Genomic DNA, 15,082 nt, shown 5'->3' with positions numbered 1-15,082 from the left:
ATGTATCAAAGGGGAAAAGAATTTTTTGGGAACAAAATTTTTTTTTTTTTTTTTTTTTTTTTTTTTTTTAAGATTTTTCACCATTTAAAATCGGGTTGTTGCTCAAGACAAACCTGAAACAAATACAGCCTGTTTAAATTTACATAACTGAACAATTGAATGAGAACCATAGTAAATAACACAATCATCTGTGTAAAAGCAGTTGACAGATTATTACATAGCACAGTAAGGTAAATTATGAACAAAATAGGCCCTAATACAAAGCCTTTTTTTGTGTACCGATCGTGTCGTAAGTGTCCAAACCAGCAAGCTGCTTGTTTGGGAATTACTGCAGAATGACTGACTGTCATTCACTGTCGCTCCAGGTTCAGAGGCTAAAAAACAGCCTAAAAAGAAGCCTCGCAAGCATGGGGGCCTGTCCGGTACGAGTTCAGAGGAGAGCGAGTCCGAGGAATCGGACCGAGAGTCTGGGAAAGACAGCGACGACAGCTTCAAGTCTGTCAGCTCAGGAGACGAAGACGATGATTTCAATCCATTCAGAGACGAGTCTGACGAAGATGAGGAGGACGGTGAGTTCAGGAAGAGTTTAAGAACATCAGTACGACGATCGTCTTCGGCGTTGGCTTACTTCTGCTGACAGCCCATACGATTTATTTATTTGATTACTTTTCTTCTTTATATTTGTCGTGAGACAGGTCTTAAATCCCTTTCATAATGGCCTTAAAAAGTCTTAAATTTGAGTTGATGAAACCTTGAGTTAAACTAAGACTGCCACCCCATTTTTTCAGATCCTTGGCTAATCAGAAAAGAGCCAAAGAAAGGGAAGAAGGAGAAGAAGAAGAAAAGGAGGAAGAGTATTGATCCGGATTCGATTCAAAGTGCCTTGTTAGCCTCGGGGCTGGGCTCCACCAGGCCCGGTTTCACCGCCTCAGTGAACCCCCCCCTCACTCCTGCTACCGGTGAGCATGCTGCCTCGTACACAGCAAAGTCTTAATCCCGCAAAAAAGTCTTCTGGAAATAAACATTTTCCTGATTTCGTTTTAAGTCAAGACAGAGAGCCAGGAAAGCTGCCTAACGAGTCAGGACTCGGTGGAACTTGCCCAGAAAATGAAGAAACAGCTGCTAGAACAACTGGAGGGATTGGCAGAAGATCTGCCTCCCAACACTCTGGATGAGCTGATCGACGAGCTGGGAGGGCCGGAAAACGTGGCGGAGGTAACGGCCTTTTACAGCCACACGCCGCTTTGGTTCTGCTGTTTTAACTGAGCCATTGTTCATAAAGCGACATAATTGTTCTCTGCTTCAGATGACCGGTCGTAAAGGTCGCGTGGTCAGTAACGACGACGGCAGTATCACCTACGAGTCCCGCTCTGAACTGGACGTCCCCGTAGAAATCCTCAACCTGACTGAGAAACAGAGGTTCATGGATGGAGAAAAGGTGAGGCAGTCGTCATTCTGGAACCTACAGATGCTTCCTACAGATGTGGGCTTTTTAAACATTATTTTTTAGCTTGTCTGCTCATATAATTATCAAACAAAGAGTCTTATTTGCTCAATATTTACATGCTAACAATTTAAGGACTTTTTTGTTCCTCTTAAAGCTGGAGGTTCATTTGAGCATTGTAAGGTGCATTGATGTAAACTTTTCTTTGTTCAAGGAAAAGACTAAAACTGAACTACTGGCTTCAGGGTGAAGCTGTTTCTTAGGAAGGATAATGTTTAGTCATTTGAGCTGCAAATCATTTGAATTTGAACGATTCCAGTTCTGATTCCCCATTTCGATTCCGGTTCCAAATGATTCTCGATTGCTAATCTATTTAGAGACGAGGTCAAAAAGGCTTTAAATGAGCAACAGATTACCAGATGTTTCTGGATGAAATATTCTTAATTCATCTCAATCCTACTAGCTTTCTGTGAAATTTACAAGAACTTTTTTCCACATAACTGGATAATTATCCATTATATTATCTTGAATATAAATGTTATAGATCTTCTTTTCACAGGAATACACTTTTGCAAGAGAGCATTATTTCCAAAAAGCTGATGAAAGTACATTTACACCAGTGGTCTCAACAACTGAATAATTTCCACTTATGACATTTTTTGACATTAATTCAAACACTCTCCAGACGAGATGTTTTGCATTAACTCTCTTTGTTACTTGGACTGATTATTTACAAACGTAGAGGACAGGACTCTGGTCTGTTACTTTGGGTCAAACTTGGTTCTCTTTTATTCTGTGTTGTTATATATTAGAACAGGACAGTAAAATGAGTTTCCATTTTCACCAGATGAATTGATGAAAAGACAAATATCAGCGCTCTGTTTCGATAGCACTTAGGTCTGAAGTATTATGTTCCAAATGGCCAAATTTTAGATTCACAAACCTGTTCATCTAGCTCAGTTAAATGCCAGCTGCTATGAACTTTATCCTTAATCAATATTAATACAGTTAATAATGACCAAGAGATTAATAATGACCAAGATTCTTCAGCAAATTGAGATAAATACCACGGCTCTGGTTACTTTTATTTTCTAACTTTTTGTAATGAGGGCCAAAATCATTAAGTTGAAAGTATTTGGAGATGCCACAAAAGATATTTAAAAACCAAATTTGCAGCTTTTGTATTTGCTCAACAATAAAGCAAAACTGTAAATAATTTTCACATCTGCAATAATTTAAATAATTGTAGATACAAAAAGACACACAAATTTTTTTTTTGCATCATTTCTTTATAAGCCAGGCCGACAGTTTCTGGCATTTTGGGGTTGACTGTTTTTCTGATTTGGTCTGGATGCTTAACGTTTGAGTAAAAGCGGAGACAAATGCAGAAACGTCTTCAGTAATACAAATCTATTCTTCGTACCTTGTTTTTTTTTTTTTTCTTTGTGGAAGATATTATGTGTTAAAAAAACATCTTGCTCCACATTGGTTCTGGTGACAGATGGAAGAAAACATTTTTACAGCATGATTCACAAAACGACACAAAGTTGCAAATGTCTTCTACGCATAAAGTTACAAGAAAAAAAAAGTTTCAACTGGAAGAACGTCGTGGCATTTGGGAAAATGAGTTCAAGACATTATTTGAAGGTTATGTAAAACATTTGACTTCATTATGTGTTGTAAAAGTAGTGAAGTAACATGTCAGCCATTTTGTTGTCCACCAGAACATAGCCATCATCTCGGAAGCGGCCAGCTCCGGTATTTCCCTGCAAGCCGATCGGCGTGTGAAGAACCAGAGGAGGAGAGTCCACATGACCCTGGAGCTGCCGTGGAGCGCAGACAGAGCCATACAGCAGTTTGGTGATTACATATTTCAACCTTTCTTTTACCTACAACATCTGATAGTTCTGTTGCATTAATAAAAAAATAAAACAAAGGTATACATAAAATTGACTGAAATGGTTTTTCTACCGCAGGGCGAACACACAGATCAAACCAGGTCACGGCTCCAGAGTATGTCTTTCTCATATCAGAACTGGCAGGAGAGCAAAGATTTGCATCCATTGTTGCCAAAAGACTGGAAAGCCTGGTAGGCGCATTCATATGTTTATAACTTATATAAATGTGGTTAAAATGCATGCAAATAAAAATCAACATGACTTGATTCTTTCTGTCAGGGGGCTCTCACTCACGGAGACCGACGGGCGACAGAAACTAGAGATCTGAGCAGGTTCAACTTTGACAACAAGGTAACGCCGGTGTTATAAGAGGTGTTTTGGGCTTTGTTTGAGCCGCTCTGACTCGTCGTGTTTTCGCTGCAGTACGGCAGAAACGCTCTGGAAATCGTGATGAAGTCGATAGTAAAGCTCGACGCTCCGCTGGTGCCGCCGCCCTCAGACTTCAAAGGGGATTTCTTCAGAGGTACAAGTCACAAGTTGGATTTTCTTTATTTCACGCTTTAAAAACCATTAGTCTCCCTCCCCCTCCCCTTCCCTCACTGAATAACAATAATGATATCATCTCTGTTCTGTAGAGATTCAGAGTGGGTTGATAGGTGTGGGCCTCATAAATGTGGAGGACAGATCTGGAGTGCTTACACTGGATAAAGGTGATTTTGAAATTGTAAATTAATCCCTCATCCAAAACACTGACAACAACAAAAAAGAGCAAAATGAAAACAAACACTTTCCATTGCAGACTACAACAACATAGGGAAATTCCTGAACCGGATATTGGGCATGGAGGTCCAGCAGCAAAATGCCTTGTTCCAGTATTTCTCTGACACTCTGGCAGCAGTGATCCAGGAAGCCAAGAAGAATGGCAGATATGACATGGGCATTCTGGGTAAGTGGTCATATGGTTTCGCAACCCTGGTAACGGCAACCTAGTTTGTTCCCTAAGCTGCTGTGGGACAGTGAATTTAAGTTGTATCATGACGGGTTTTTTATCGCGATAACAATACAAGTGGTAGGAACTATTTATCACATTTTTAATTTATTTTCTTTAGGTAACTATATGTTATAGATAAACAGAAATGCTGCTTTTGAAAAACATTCCCAGTTGATATGTGGTTCTTAAGAACACTAGTCGCATAAATAAGCATGATTTGTATCAATAAGCTGCACACTGTTGCTGTATTTTAAAATTTATTGATATTTATTGATGCTTTCATTGAACAAACAGTGGAAAAAAATGGTAAAACTATCAGTCCGGACAGTTTTGAGTGGGTTTTAAACATCAATCAAAATTCTTAGTTCTTAAGAAAACAATTGCGGTAAATGAGAAACAATATAATAAATACCCCAATCCTACTGCGTGCATTTATCAGCTTTGTTTAATATAAAAAAATGTTCAAATTAAATGACAATAATTTGAACAGGTTATTTTTTTTCCCTAGGTTAATTAACAAAATGAACAACTTTAAAAACATTCTAAAATGAAAACATCTAATCCAAGTCCAATTATCTTAAACTAGGAGAAATCTGCTCCAAGTTCAAACCCAAGGAAGTGCATTAGAAATGTCAAATCAGAGGATTTTTACTTGCATTTGGCTTGTGTGTGCATGTGTGTGTGCATGTGTGTGTGTACATAGCGTGTTTTCCCTTGATGATCACAACCCATTTGATCTCAAATATCTCCAACATTCTCCCCTGGCGTATGTTAGATCTCGGCTCGGGTGACGAGAAGGTGAAGAAGGCGGACTGTCGAAAGTTTCTGACGCCAGGCTACACTACATCAGGACACGTAGAACTCTACACCGTAAGTCCTGCTCTATTTATGATATAAAAATCAGATCACAGAGAGATGAAACGTCAGCTGACGTTCTGTTCATGTTTCACCTCACAGGTCGGCGTGGAAAGAGGAATGTCTTGGGAAGAAGCGACACACGCCTGGGCAGAGCAGAACGGCCCAGACGATGGCTTCTATGTCCAGGTAGGAAATTATGAGACATGCTCTTAGTTAAAAGGGAAGATTTGAAAGTGAGTTTTTCTGCATTATTAAACTATCTTGACTGCATTTGGGTCACATTTATCAAGTCGTTCTAATTATTTTTACTGTAGATGTTTTAAAGATTACAGAAATATTTAAAAGTCTACATTGCATTGTTAAAATGGAAAAATGATACATAGTTAATCTAGAAATTGTCAAAGTTTTGAAGACTCCACCATGCCTACTCCACTTGTTTTATCAATCAGTTCAAACTGCTGTACATCATAAAAATACAAAGTCATAAAAGGCATGGTGAACAACTAAGAAAACCAGGAACAATCATTACATTGTTATGAGTGCCATCATTAATGGACATCAAAATATTGGTAAATGTTCATTTATTATGGTTCCAAAGCAGCTCTGAACAGGCTGGGTTTTTACCTTGATTTAAAGGAACTCGGTGTTTCAGCTGTTTTGCACTTTTTGTTTCTGGAGGATGATTATGTTGTGTACTTGTATTTTCTTGAGCCAAAAGTTGTCGCACACAGCATACTGACAGAAGAGCTAACGCTGTATCTCACTCAGCAGCAACAGTGTGTGTTTGGTAACTAGACAATCTGTGCTAAAGGTCCTTGAAATTAGAGTAAGTTATACCGTAAATGAGAATTCACATAGAGAATGATAGAAAATGAGATTTATTTTTTGCATTACTTATATTATGAATCCAATGGGGGTTTATTTTATTATTTTTGTTTTTATGAAGAATAAATTGATTTGCTTACATTCAGCTTTTGAAATCTTGCAGGATTTCTGGACTTTTTCATAATTATTGACAGTTTTCCATTTATAATCTGAAACATTTTTTATCCTTGATTCTGCTCCATGTTTGTGCTTGAATTTAGAGGTTGGTTTTAAGGACTTTTTACGTAAGTGAATAATAAACATCAGCATTGTCTAGTCTAAAATAATCTTTTTATCAATCAAGACATTTTTTGGAGTCACTTCAACTTTTCTGACGTATTCTTTTAGGGGTTTTTTTTTATTGCTTGCTCGACACATTTATTATTCTTTTTTTGTTGTACTTTTCTCACATTTAGTTCAGCTGTGGCTCAGTGGGAAGATCAGTCAACTTGAAATTGACGGGTTGAGTTAGATTCCAGCCTCCTTAATTAATATCATTGTGCCGTTGGGCAAGACACTCCCACCCTAAGTCACTTATAGCTCTTTAAGGCAACTGGGTGAATAAAATTCATAGTGACAGTGTGGTATGACAAAAAAAAAAAAAACAGCAGTTTAACTCAAGTCCAATGATAATGTAATCCAGATTTTCTCCCAAAGATTGTACCTTTTCTTTTTTTTTTTCTTCATATTTGTCAGTGATATTGCTAAGCCAGGATTCCATTATTCCCTTCTTTTTCTGTGCATGATTTCAGATGAGAAATAACAGGAAAACAGCCATCCTGGTGAAGGAAGTGAACACTAAGAAGAGGCTGTTCCTGGTCTACAGGCCAAACACTGGCAGACAAGTCAAACTGGAAACATACGCCGACATCAAAAAGAAGTTTAAGAAGGTTTGGCTTCTGTTTGAAATCATGGAAACATTAAATATTTTATGAATCCTGGTAACAGTTTTTTATTTTTGTCTCTTCTATTAGGTTCTGTCAGAAGATGCCAAGCAGCACTGGACTGACCAGTACCAGTCATCAGCAAAAATATGCTCTCATGCGTACTGGTGTGTACACTTTACACACTTATCTTTCACTAGCAGCGTCTCAAACTCACAAGTTAAGAAACGACTTCCTTAATCTGCTGTTTGAATCTGCCTTTAGGCGTGGCAACTGCAAGAAAGCCTCAGTTGGTCTGCTGTGTGAAATCGGGCTGCGCTGCAGGACGTACTACGTTCTGTGTGGCTCTGTGCTCAGCGTGTGGAACGAACTGGAAGAAGTTCTTTCTCCAGTCAGCGGAAGCAACGTGAAGGTGCAGATTGTCCGCCTGCGCACTGAAGACGGTCAGAGGATAGTTGGTAAGCTGACCTGCTTTCCCAACTTCAATTGGGAAAGACTCTGAAGAATTTGCTTTCTCCCCAGAAAACCCACGTTTTTTATTATGACAAAAATTTTAGAGCTGCAACTAACGATTATTTTAGTAATCGATTATTCTGATGATTAACCAGTTAATCGGATAAAAGAAAAATTGGCACGTCATGGAGATTTTACACTTAACCACATAACCTTATTTTATTTTCTTAATTAACCGATTAATAACTCTTTACAGGACTTAAACCAGGGGAGGCTAAAAGTGCCACTTGAAGAGTTTTGGGTTCGACATTTTTACAGACAAGGAAGGGTTTATTTTTTAAAACGCAAAATTTATATTTTTGTACAGTTTTTGATTAATTACTGCTCTGAATATGTTGTTCTTTCAATCAATGGTGTTTTTTTAGTCTGTGTATTCCAGTTAACAATTAATCAATTACTAAATTGTTTTATTCTTATTTTAATCATTGATTAATAACGATTAATCAATTGTTTGAATAATTGATTAATCTGATATTTTAATAATTGATTAATCACTATTAATTGACCATTTTTGTAATCTTTATATTAAGAATCAATTGTGATTCATTGGATATGTTAAGAATTGATTAATTGTGATTAGTCAGTTATTTTAATAAGTAATAATTCCTCCTCCTCTCTTAGGGTTGATCATTCCAGCGAACTGCGTCTCTCCGTTGATCAACAAGCTCTCGACCTCAGACCAGAGCCAGCAGCTGGCTGTGCAGGAGCAGCAGAAGAGGCAGCTGCTCCACCCTCAAAGTCTTACTCATGTGCTCAACACATAATGAGGTGGTTTGAGCCCAGACTCCGCCCTGACTCTACGGTCCACTCAGGAGGCCTCCGGCTCCAGCCGTGTCTCGGTGCGCTGCATGCTTCAGGGCTGCGCCTCTCACTGCTCCACCATTGTCCCCTGAGGGCCCGAAGGCTGGCTGTGCCGACTGTTGGGACGTAAAACGGCAGTCAGTCGTTCTCCCAACCTGTTGACGCTGTTGTGTTGTACTCTGATATTCAGAGTGAGGTTAGTGATCCGGTCCAGACACGCCGTGAAAACTCCAGTCTGTTCTGTTCAAATTGGGCACTCAGCAAAAAACACCCAAACTTCCCGGGTCCAGGCTAAAGATGAATGAAACCAAACCACTATACCTCTGAAAGTGAGAGGATTCGTTTCTACGGCCGACTGATATTCAACCATCGTCTGGATAGTTAACAAAAACCCCTTAAAGAAGCAGAGGGATATTATTTCTGACCATTATCTGCCATTTGATTCAGGTCACCTCATTGGGACGAATTTCTTTCCTGCTATAATCCTCACAATCACAAAGAGACCAAAACTACATTATGGTGAGGGTCAGCTTGCATTTCACATAGACCAATTTGTTTTTCTGTTTTCTGCAAACGGGTCTCAACTACTTCAGCAAGCTCTGTAGATTTGTTTTTATTTTGGAATTCATAACTTTTTCCTAGAAAAAACACATTTAGTAAAACAAAGTCAGCTGTCGAACACATCCATACTGCGTTAGGAAGGACAGCGTTAGTATTTACATGAACCTCGTGTTAGTTCTTTTTCCTCCTTTAGCAAAGGAAGAAAATCATAAAGTCGTTACTGAAACAGGAAGTTCAGTGAGTTTTTAGTTGAATTCAGTGTCTGAGTTTCATTCTTCATTTTTTGTAAGCAGTATGAAGAAGTGAAATAAATGGTTTGAGATCTATATATATCATTTAGTGTTAAGTGGTATACATGTAACTTTTTTAAAGGCATTTCTTCCCCTGCATTTTTCTTTTTAAATATTGCCATTCATTTATTAAAAGATAATAGTAATATCTGGGGTCCAGAATGCAGTTTCTATTCTTTGACAAATAAGTTACTCAACGTCTATCACTACATTACTGCTAATCAGTTATTAAATGTCATTTATTTTGCTTTATTTGCTGTTCCAAATATTTTGCTACGCTGTGTGAAGCAAAGGTGAGGAAATAAGTAAATATAGTCAGCCAAGGGATTCTTAAAAATATGAAGAGACCCAGTCATTAAACATTGTTTTGCTTTTTACAAATAAACAGCTCAGGGGTTTATCTGTTTCAAAAATAGTGTATGTGAAATGCCTGACCAGATTTTTTTATTTACCATTTTTCAGTGATCTTTAACTGGATTTTGTGACGCCGTATTAGGACTGTTATAGATGAAAATAAATAAATTTCCACAAAAAAACTGGGGGCTTGTTTCTTATAGAAAATTTCTGAAAATTTCAACAGTTTTGAGAAAATGCTAGATTTTCAGAATTTTTCTGTTTTAAAAAGTCCTTAAATTTGAGTTTGAAGTCAAATTTTTTACTTTTGAAGCTCAGCAAATGTTCAAAAGTCAAAAAATTGCAACTTTTGAAATTCAGACATTTCTGGGGGGTCGGAGGGGTTTCCTAGAAAATTTCTAAGATCAATCTCAAAATGTAAGTTTTTTTTTTTCTTTTTTTCTTTTTTGCAGAAATATACTCCTTTTATCTCCATCTACAATGGCCCTCTCACAGCGTCACAATATCTGAAGCTTCTCTTTTCGTTGTGCATATTTCCCCCCCACCTCTCCGCTTCCCAAACCCATCCCCTCAAGTCCGGTTCACATCTAATCCCGTTTCTGTGGACTTGCGCGCCTCTTGTGAACCTTTTGGGTTTTGTATTATATTCTACATCATCTGCACTAAATGGGACAGAACACACCGTCTGGGTGCATGAGCTTTACTGAAACTGAAGAATAAAAAGCCAGGATGTGTTTTTTTTTTTTTTTGGTTAAGGGAGGAATGCATCCTGACCCTGTGGATTAGACACAGCTCCATTCACAAAGTCTGCCTCCTCTCCTGACTGACGACGCGTTTGGAAAATGCTTTGTATTATTTGTACAGTTTGGAAACCTTCATGCAGCACATCTCTTTGGACACCAGGGGAAGGTACTGCTTCTGTGTTTAAACTTGAATGTGCACCTTGTAAGCCAGCACCCCATGTTTTGACTCCTGGGGTGTTGTGTGTGTGTGTATGTGTGTATATAAGAGGCTGAGTAATTTGTTTGTTTGAATGCCACTAGATCCTTCTAACTTTAAAACCCTTGAACTTTTTTTCTTTTCTTCCTGTTCATTGCACGAGTTGCACTACTGACATACAGAAATTCAACATTGCGTGTACATGCATCTTCAATAAAAGCTTGGTATACTTCTATCTCGTTTAATTTTTTACGATCACAACATATTAGCTTTTATATTTTATTGTCATTTGTTTGAATGTTCTATGAAAGTATTCATACTCTGGGTTTTGTTTTGTTTTTTTTGCTAAAACCCCCCAGAGTATTTGTATTTTAATAAAATTCTACTGTATGCTGGCATTTAGCTAGGAGATTAAATCACACAGGTTGATCGAGTAGCCATAAATGTCATTGGTTACTTTTGATTTTAAGGTTAATCAGGTACTATTTAAAAACAAATTTCAAAAAGTTCTTAAACTCCTGCATCGTCGCCCTCCCACTTCTCTACCATTCACTGCTTTGTGTTGGTCTGCCACATAAAATCCTAGAGGAATCTGTTGAATTTTGTGACCTTCACAAAGCAAAAAGCAGGGGAAAAATCTGTGGGTGTGAATAGTTTAAGGCTTAATTTACAAAAGTATGTTTTCTTAAGTTTCCTTTACAAATGTTGCATTTTTGTGAGCATTTGCTGTCCTAGATTATTTATTGGATCATCTTAATACTTAATCTAAACATAAGCAAAGCTCTTCAAAGTAGAGAATGGCTGCAGTCAGTTAAAATCTTTATATGTGCTCCAGAACTAGTGAATTAGTCTTACCTCAGAATGTCATATTAATTAAATTAATAGAGAACAATGAAAGCCAAAGCTTAAATCATTCAGCTCTTTTATGAATTCCAGTGACATTTAGGTGTTTATTATTTTGGCAACTTCTATACTTTAACAAAAAAAAAAAAAAAAAAAAAAAAACGCTTAAACTAGTTTGAAATAGATTTGCAGAATAGGAATCCCGTCTGGGTTCTGGGGTCCTGACTTGAGGGGTCAGACATTGTGACCAACCATGTGGCCTCCAGGGACTCCTGGGAAATAAAGAGCCCTGTAAAGACTCCATTATTTCACATGGAAGACGGCCACATGTCTCCTGAATCCACTGATGAGTGAGTCGGTGAAGCCATGGATACTCCTCCACAAACAAAGTCAGGTATCACTGCTTTCATTCTTTCTTTTTTCTTTCATACTTGTGTGTGTGTGTGTGTATGTATATATATATATATATATATATATATATATATATATATATATAGTTGCTTGAATTTAAAGTCTAAACTATTTCGTTATATTTACATCAAGTCGCATGTTTTGCCTTGAAGCACGCTTTTCTGTTGTAAAAAAATGCAAATGTAACGCTTCAAAAACATTTTTCCCGTCTTAATTACTCCACAGCTAGATCCTGATTAAAGTCCTCCAAAAGTGTGGGACTGGAGTTAACTTTCTGATCAATGTTGTTAAATGTCAGAAAGGAGGAAAAAAAAAAAAAAAACGCGTGCTCGGCTGCGTGCGAATTTCTCGCCTTCATGGTGGAAATCCCGTTTTTAAGTCGTTTTCTTGATAAAGCCGCATTGGATGGCGGCAGTGTTAGAAAGCGCTGTGGGTGTCAATATAAAGTGACGGCCATATTTGCCGGTGCCGCTGTTGTAAACAAAAAGTGAGAGACAGACGCTTCACTGAATTTCGGGTCATTTTTATTTCTTTAATTTACAATGTCTTTGGGAATGTCTTACAAACCCAATGTCCATCAGCACATTCCGGGAACTTCTGGGAACCAGGGTAAGGAGAAAATGTGGGAGAAAATCAAAGTATCCGCTTGTTAAATCGAGTGTTAAATTCGGGGTCTCGGAGAATACCTGGAGAAAGACCGTGTCTGTAGTTTTTGTCCAGTTATATATATAGGGTCAGATCCTGGGAGCTAGGCTAATTCATATCCGCCATTATTACTAATGTAAAAGAGCGCCATCCGTGAGCCGAGACGGCGGAAAAACGCGGTCGGGAGGCGAGACGAGGCGTCGGGGGTTCCGAAAATGTGGTTCTCGGTGGTCCGGGGCCGCGGTCCCGCCGTGGGGTTGCGGTTCCACGGTGACAAAAATGTATCACTTATGTCTTCTTTAGCCAGCCTTGTTCCGTTTCCTCCATGATGCTCCTCGGTCGGAGCTGCCGATTGATCTGCCTCTGAGAAATTTTATGTCTCTTCGAGGACATCTGGTGGTGGAGAGGGAATATTACAAGCAGACAAAGCACCGGGGTGAAGGGCTAACGGGGTTCACGATCACATTTTTTTAGTACGGTTACCTTCTATATATATACTCAACATAGCCAGTTAATATTTGATTATATATTTAATTAATTACAACTAATCTTACTTTTATGATTAATCTTGTTTTTATACATATTTTCAACACTTGGACACTTTTTCTGTATGAACCTACAAATCTGACACTGTTGTTACACCCAAACTTCCTGCATTTAAAATCTACTGATTATGCTTGTATTCAAACAACATTGAAAATAAAATGGCATAAAAACAGCTCATACATCAGTGTTGCACCTCAGTAAGGAGCTGTGACATTTTCTCTCTTTTTTTTTGTACCAACAGCTGGAAACCTTCCTTCCCCCTCAGCAGCTAACCTGGCTACATTGCAGTCCTACAGGCCCATCCTGAGTGACTATGGACCTCCATCTCTGGGATTCTCACAGGTGAGCTCTCGGAAAGCGCCATTTCTATAAAGTTTATTCAGTTTTGGGATTAGAAGAAAAGTGGTCTGTGTTTTGTCTTACACAAATCTAATGAACTAACAGCACACATTCCTCAAACTGTCAGGCATGGTGGAGGAGTCATGGTCATTTGGGCTTGATGAAAGCTACTTTAATCTGAATAAATAGAAGTCGGCAGTAAAACATCTGGACAAAGATCTCTGTGTTGAAATGTTTAAATCTTGCTGCTTCTGCTCCGGCCCAGGGCTCCACCGGCAGCCAAGTGCCTCAGAACAAATATGCCGAGCTGCTGGCCATCATCGAAGAGCTAGGGAAGGAAATCAGGCCCACATACGCCGGGAGCAAGAGCGCAATGGAGAGACTGAAAAGAGGTATGGTTGAGGACGATTCACAAGCAGAGTTTAAGCGAACATTTACATTAATATGTGCTGTTGTGTCATCGGTTTGATGTGAAATATACGACTCTGTCTCTGTAACAGGGATAATTCACGCCAGAGGCCTGGTACGTGAATGCCTGGCGGAGACGGAAAGAAACGCAAGGTCCTAGCCATAAACACGTATTCCTCCTTGCAAGAAGAACTACTTTTTTTTCTTTTCTTTTTCTTTTTTTTTGGGGGGGAAGTTGGGGGTGGGGGAAGTGTGCATGGCCTTTACGTTGCAAGGAGGAAGTAAATGAACAAAGGATTGAAGTGCAAGCTCTTAGAGAGAGAAAAAAACACAGTAATGCAGTTCACGGCTCTAAGAAGTTCTGAAGAATTCTTTCAATTGGGATTTTTTTCTTTCCTTTTTTTTTTTCTTGGGAATCAAAAGAATTTTTTTACGCTCCACCGTTGGGGATCTTAGTTTTGACTTGTTACATAAATACATTGGTATACATTCATATTTTTATTGTTTTTTGGGTTTTTTGTTTTGTTTTTTGCATGCGAACGGGCCCATGGGTTAACTGTAGACACTGCATGGCTTGTACAGAAGTAGATAGATTTTTCTCTCTTTCTTTGTTTTTATTTTTTATAGTATTGGGTCTGTGTTTCAGACCCTTGTAACAAAAGACTTGAGTGGTGGACATGTTATCAGACGCATTGGTTCATCTGTGATGAAATTGGTTTTGGTATTAAAAAGACGAAAACAAAAAGGAAAATGCTACTACTTGCATCTTTGTATGTATTTATTACTCTGTGTAATAAATTGTATTTTCAATACAGTGGATATTGTGATTCAATGTGTTTCAATTTTGATACTGTGCTTTGATTTTTTTATTTTTTATGTTTTTGCTTTCTAACAGTTGTAATGGTGCGTAACCATTGTCAACAAAATATTGTTTTTACAAGTGGGACCAGCCGACTGGCATCTCAGAAACTTAAATAGTACCTGAACTATGTCTCCCAAATCCCAGAGTGGCTAAAAAGGGAGGCCTTCATGGATGCAGAGCCAGACAAAAAGACCGGCAAAAGCAAACGAGTTAGCGGGTTAGCAGTCAACAACTGATCCAGAACATGTTACCGTGGAATATTGTCTCTGTTGCCATCTCGTAGCAGTCACGAGATGTACAGTAACATTCGAATTCCATCCAAAAATACTTCAACAATCCCAGAGGGAATTCTTCAGTCAGAGGTCTTGTCAGATGCGTTGCGAGATTGACTGCTACCAGAGATCCTTTCTGCCTACAGCACCACCGTCCATGATGACCCTTACTAAAACTTTGATACTAATGCTTAATTTTACTCATGTTCTACAGATGTAAAAAGTTCTTTCTAAATCCTCCCCTTTGCTCTAACATCATGCACTAAACTTTTGTAATGAAGTTAAAATGTTTCTCACATTCAGTGTAACTTTAAGTCAAATCTCACTTTTAACATTCAGGCAAAATTGTACAGCATTTA

At 38.4% G+C, this 15,082-nt stretch overlaps 2 protein-coding genes across 5 annotated transcripts in view; both read left to right on the top strand.

Moving 5' to 3' along the window:
- The window catches only part of sbno1 (strawberry notch homolog 1 (Drosophila)), a 24,082-nt gene extending 14,450 nt beyond the window's left edge, over window positions 1-9,632 (top strand). For all 3 annotated transcript variants that reach the window (XM_015044537.1, XM_015044534.1, XM_015044535.1), the window contains exons 18-33: window positions 366-569; window positions 789-959; window positions 1,046-1,215; window positions 1,307-1,438; window positions 3,169-3,304; window positions 3,421-3,533; window positions 3,622-3,693; window positions 3,766-3,865; window positions 3,978-4,052; window positions 4,142-4,288; window positions 5,109-5,203; window positions 5,291-5,377; window positions 6,808-6,945; window positions 7,030-7,106; window positions 7,204-7,397; window positions 8,074-9,632. In XM_015044537.1, coding sequence (XP_014900023.1) covers window positions 366-569; window positions 789-959; window positions 1,046-1,215; window positions 1,307-1,438; window positions 3,169-3,304; window positions 3,421-3,533; window positions 3,622-3,693; window positions 3,766-3,865; window positions 3,978-4,052; window positions 4,142-4,288; window positions 5,109-5,203; window positions 5,291-5,377; window positions 6,808-6,945; window positions 7,030-7,106; window positions 7,204-7,397; window positions 8,074-8,216 — 2,054 coding nt within the window. In that variant the 3' untranslated portion in view covers window positions 8,217-9,632. The remainder of the gene's footprint in view (window positions 1-365; window positions 570-788; window positions 960-1,045; window positions 1,216-1,306; window positions 1,439-3,168; window positions 3,305-3,420; window positions 3,534-3,621; window positions 3,694-3,765; window positions 3,866-3,977; window positions 4,053-4,141; window positions 4,289-5,108; window positions 5,204-5,290; window positions 5,378-6,807; window positions 6,946-7,029; window positions 7,107-7,203; window positions 7,398-8,073) is intronic.
- Window positions 9,633-11,526: 1,894 nt separating this feature from the next.
- cdk2ap1 (cyclin dependent kinase 2 associated protein 1) lies at window positions 11,527-14,340 on the top strand. Of its 2 annotated transcripts, none has more exons than XM_015044533.1 (4): window positions 11,527-11,634; window positions 13,084-13,184; window positions 13,447-13,573; window positions 13,682-14,340. In XM_015044533.1, exons 1-4 carry the CDS (start codon window positions 11,607-11,609, stop codon window positions 13,747-13,749), a joined length of 324 nt encoding a protein of 107 aa, XP_014900019.1. In that variant the 5' UTR covers window positions 11,527-11,606; the 3' UTR covers window positions 13,750-14,340. The 2 variants fall into 2 exon arrangements, with proteins under 2 accessions (XP_014900019.1, XP_014900018.1); XM_015044532.1 differs by lacking the exon at window positions 11,527-11,634 and adding an exon at window positions 12,030-12,260.
- Window positions 14,341-15,082: the final 742 nt, after the last annotated feature.

The sequence above is a fragment of the Poecilia latipinna genome, unplaced genomic scaffold, assembly GCF_001443285.1.
Source record: "Poecilia latipinna isolate Pla-1442-1.1 unplaced genomic scaffold, P_latipinna-1.0 Scaffold681, whole genome shotgun sequence".
Taxonomy (NCBI): Eukaryota; Metazoa; Chordata; class Actinopteri; order Cyprinodontiformes; family Poeciliidae; genus Poecilia; species Poecilia latipinna.
Note: the sequence above shows the minus strand (reverse complement) of the source record. Positions and strands in the feature narration are given on the sequence as shown.